The sequence below is a fragment of the Palaemon carinicauda genome, chromosome 36, assembly GCF_036898095.1.
Source record: "Palaemon carinicauda isolate YSFRI2023 chromosome 36, ASM3689809v2, whole genome shotgun sequence".
NCBI lineage: Eukaryota > Metazoa > Arthropoda > Malacostraca > Decapoda > Palaemonidae > Palaemon > Palaemon carinicauda.
In genome coordinates this window covers 1884305-1889304 of record NC_090760.1, presented here as the reverse complement: position 1 = coordinate 1889304, position 5000 = coordinate 1884305, and the positions used below count along the sequence as shown (strand labels likewise).

Sequence of the window (5000 nt, the reverse complement as noted above, 5' to 3'; positions counted from 1 at the left end):
TTTCAATATTCTTCTTCTTTCCAGAATGGAGACTAAAGATGAAGAACAGAAGGACGAGGTGGTTGGCATGTGTGCCAACTGCAACGACCTAGCGAAGCTCAGGTGTGGGAACTGTCGGCAGGCTTTCTATTGCAAGAAGGAGTGTCAGAAGACACATTGGAAGACCGGCCACAAAGATCAATGTCGACCATATCAGGTAGGAGGGCTTTTGTCTCAGAATGGGTCTCTTTGAAACAGTAGCCCTCAAACATGATTACTTGTCTATTTACCTACAACTATTTATATAATCAGAGGACTTCTATTTGCCCATATTTAAAAATACTTCTCTAAGCAGTAAATTAGGTATAGAAAGGTTAGTCCGTTGTGGGTTTCGTAGCCAGGTAGATTTGCAGCTTCATACCAAAAAGTTTACAAGCACTAGAGGTTTAAATTCCCTACACAGGCTATCATAAATCAGAAATTTAGGTTTTTGAATGCCATATAAACCATGCCTTAATGACATTACAAAACCCTTTCTCCATCAGTAGAGGAAAATCTAAGATACATTTATATATTATATATGTTGAAAGTTTTAGTATCAAACAGATATATGTGTCACTGGATACTTTACAGACTTTCTTATCTGTAAGGACAATAGTTGTGAATTCCCATTCAAGAGTCTATTTATAGAAATAGCTTGAGAAATATCTATAATAACTCCATTCCTCTGATTTTCTACAGGTGATGGAGTCCCCTGAATTGGGTCGGTACATGGTAGCCTCTCGGGATCTGAAGGCGGGAGATGTGATCCTCAAGGAGGACCCTGTAGTTGTAGGACCCAAACAGATCACTGAACCCGTCTGTCTTGGCTGCTACAAAAGAGTGGATGGCTCATACAGGTGAGTGAATTCACTATAGAGGACGTTTTCTGACTTTTATCACAATTAAATGTATATTTTCTGCAAGCAGTGAACTTTGAACTCAGTACTAGAGATGATTCAAGTTACATATCTCTAAATCGAGGGATTTTTCATCTACTTTACTTGATTTTCATAGGTGCCAAAAGTGCCACTGGCCCCTGTGTGGTCCTGCATGTGAGAAGTCCCCTGACCACTTACCCGAGTGTGTGGTTGGAGCAGAAATCGGTTCGCCCATCGAGATCTCCAATTTCAACGAACCTAATCATTTCTATGAAATTGTCTTTCCACTCAGGTAAGTCGTGGATTGTTATTGCTGACAATCATTTTGGCATGATGTGTCTATGTATAGGATAGCTGGTATTTGTAAAGATATGATTATTTCACTATATTACTACTACATCTGTCATCAAAGTTTAGTCTTCCACTCCCATCTTTAGTAACATAGCATTTGCAACATTTGTCGTATCCCATTCTGTGAAGCGCAATGACAACTAATTTTTACCAACTCCTTTCTGATGTTTAACCATAGCATTCATCTCTCTCAGATGCTTGGCTCTAAAGAAAAAATCTCCTAAGAAGTACGAGCAGGTGTTAGCTTTGGACAGCCACTACGAGGATCGGAAGGGGTCTCATGTCTATGCGGAGAATCAGAAGAGCATTGTCAATATGCTCCGCAACTATTTCTTCCTCCAGCAGTTCCCAATTGAAGATATTGATAGTTCCGAGAAGTCTATACATAACATGACAGGCATTATAGATGTGAATGCTCTTGAAATCAGATTACCTGAATCCGAAATTCTCGGACTGTATCCAAATTTTGCCATGATGGAACATTCATGCACACCAAATACAAAGCATGCTTTCCTAGACAATCGCCAGGTAGTTCTTAAAGCTGCTGTTGACATCAAGAGCGGAGAACACCTTAGTACAATGTATACCCATATTCTCTGGGGCACACTCGCTCGTAGGGATCACTTGAAGCACAGCAAATACTTCATGTGCACTTGTTTCAGATGCTCTGATCCAACTGAACTCGGCACAAACTTCTCAACACTTCGTTGCAAGAGTTGTGCTAGCGGTTTCATGCTCTCTGCAGCTCCACTAGACGAGTTAGCAGACTGGATCTGCACTTCCTGTAATGCGACTATCAAGAGTGAAGAGGTGACTGACATTAATCTGAAGTTAGGCGAAGAAGTGGAGAGAGTGTTGGTGGCTCCCACAGTACCGTTACTCGAAGAACTTCTACAGAATCACGCGAAGACGACAGTTCATCCAAACCATTTCCACTTGTTCGCAACACGGCACACACTCTTGCAGATGTATGGCAGAGACCTTGCTTATGCAAATGAAGAATACATGAAGAAGAAAGAAAGAATGTGTCAAGATTTTCTTAAGGTTTGTACCGCTCTTGATCCAGGAATGTCGAGGCTGGCACCTTACGCAGGCGTTGCACTATACGAATACCATTTGGCAGTACTTTCTCGCACCCGGCACGACCAAGATGCACGCCAGACAGATCCTACAGCGTTGAAAAAGGATGTTGAAACCGCTAAAGCCCTCTTGCAACAGTGCATAAAGGTGTTGCAGGAAGAATCCAAGGATCAGCCAGAGGGTCAACTGTGTCAAGTCGCTCAACAGAATCTAATAGAACTCAGACAATGGGAAGCTAATTTATTCTCATCTTGATCTGCCCTGGTATACTTCAGTAAGTGTCGTCGGTCTGAAATTTGACACCTTGAGCAAGCCCAATGAAGATCGTAACTTAGCTCTAGACATTCTATTGGAGATGGGTGTCTCCCTTCTTGTGGCAACTGGTTTGCGCATGGATACCTTGAAAACTGCATACATGTCCCCAAGTTCCACTTCATTCTCCCTATAGATGGTTTCCAGCTTTAAAGATACCTGCTGTTGGCAAGTGAAACCCTTGTCTCGATTTAACGTTCATCGTCTGCCGCTGGATTAACGGCTGTTTCTCAAGATGTTACAAAGTCCTGTAGAAGTCTGGTTGAATAATGGGAAGATTCATTTGTTGATGGAGAAGCATACCTATGTCTGTGAATATATTTAGGACAATCATGTAAATATATGTAGGTCATAGATATGTGCAGCCATTCTTCGGTGATATACTGTACTCTTTTTTTTTATAATCATTTCACCTTTTTCAATTGCTCAGAAGTTTGTGTCTGTATAAAGTTTATATCGACTTACAATTTATGTATTCAAATCTTTTTTTTTTTTTAAATGTATGTGAATAAATGAAAGTGAATTCCTTTGCATAACTCCAACTATGCAAATATCTAGTTTTTCTTTTTTTTTATCTTTTTTTTTTTTTTGGTCAGTGGTTGCTGTGTTTCCTTGTTGATTTTTTCTCTTCTTGTTAATAGTAGTAAATGTACCATATTAAATAAGGTATTTTATTATCCGTTCTTAAAAAAAAAAATGAAAAAAAAATTAGCAATTTTATAAAAATTAGTAAAGTAAATGAGAATATTCCACTTTCCCAACTCATAAAATTCCATTGTAAATTCTTTTCCTCACAGTAAAAACTCATCACTCTCCTGAAATATGAAAAAGAATTAATGTTATGTTATGTCACACAATTTGTTTAGCTTCTAGAGAAAATCAGTAAAGTAAATGAGTATTACTTAACCAACTTTTTGAAATCTTGATATTCAATTGACAATTCTTTTTCTTACAGTTAAAACTCTCTGATGTATTCTCAAAAACTCAAAGTGGACAATAAATGCAGATATAAGAGGTACTGAGTGCAGTTATATACTATGAAATATATTGGTCCAATTAACTATACAGAATAGACTATTGGTTTGAAACCTCATTGCACATTATTATTATTATTATTATTATTATTATTATTATTATTATTATTATTATTATCATTATTATTATTAGCTAAGCTACAACCCTAGTTGGAAAAGCAAGATGCTATAAGCCCAAGGGCTCCAAAAGAGAAAAATAGCCCAGTGAGGATAGGAAATAAGGAAATTAAAAAACTACAAGAGCAGTAACAAACAATCAAAATGAAATATACTCAGAACAGTAATAACATTAAATTAGATCTTTCATATGTAAACTATAAAAAAACAAGAGAGTGAAATAAGATAGAAGAGCGTGCCCAAGTGTACCTTCAAGTAAGAAAACTCTAATCCAAGACAGTGGAAAGCCATATTACAGAGGTTATGACACTAACTAAGACTAGAAAACAATAATTTGATTTTGGAGTGTCCTACAAGAGCTGTCTCTTCTACAATTACCAAGAGGAAAGTAGCTACTGAACAATTACATTGCAGTTTTTAAATATTTCCGTTTTTACTGGGTCTCAACTGATTTTTTTTTTTTTTTTTTTTATTGTAAATATTTTAGTTTCTACAGGGTCTTAACGATTGCTGGTTGATTTTTTAAGTAACTATTTCAGTTTCTACAGGGTCTTAACTTATTGTTGGTTGGTTTTTTAAGTAACTATATCAGTTTCTACATGGTCTTAACTGATTGTTTGTTTGATTTTTTGTAAATATTTTAGATTGTACAGGATCTCAACTGATTTTTTGGTTGATTTTTTGTAAATATTTTAGTTTCTATAGGGTCTTAACTGATTTTTTGGTTGAACCTACAGGGTCTTACTGATTATTTGGTTGATTTTTTGTAAATATTTTAGAACATACAGGGTCTCAACTGATTGTTTGGTAGATTATATCATATTCCCATTTTCATATTTTACAATAAAGAGTAAATCTGTGATTTGCTTTCGGTGGCCTATTGAAAACGTCTCAGCCTGGCTTTCTGCTGGACTGGAGTTTGAGTCCTTCTCAAACTCGATAGCTTTTTGTAGTGTCTGGAACCTCACCATCCTTGTGAGCTGGTTTAAGAGAGCCTATAGGTCTACCTGCTGAATCATCTGCAGCCATTACCTGGCTCTTCCTGGTACTAGCTTGGGTGGAGAGTGGGCTTGGGCACTGATCAATCCTTGTGAGATGGTGAGGTCTATCTGCTGAATCATCTGCAGCCATTACCTGACCCTACCTGGTACTAGCTTGGGTGGAGAGGGGGCTTGGGAGCTGATTAATCCTTGTGAGATGGTGAGAT

At 37.5% G+C, this 5000-nt stretch overlaps 1 protein-coding gene across 1 annotated transcript in view; it reads left to right on the top strand.

Moving 5' to 3' along the window:
• The window catches only part of LOC137628274 (uncharacterized), a 24726-nt gene that overhangs the window by 9500 nt on the left and 10226 nt on the right, over nt 1-5000 (top strand). The window contains exons 2-5 of the mRNA XM_068359437.1: nt 25-196; nt 721-878; nt 1036-1191; nt 1445-2580. Of these exons, the coding sequence (XP_068215538.1) occupies nt 25-196; nt 721-878; nt 1036-1191; nt 1445-2580 (1622 nt within the window). The remainder of the gene's footprint in view (nt 1-24; nt 197-720; nt 879-1035; nt 1192-1444; nt 2581-5000) is intronic.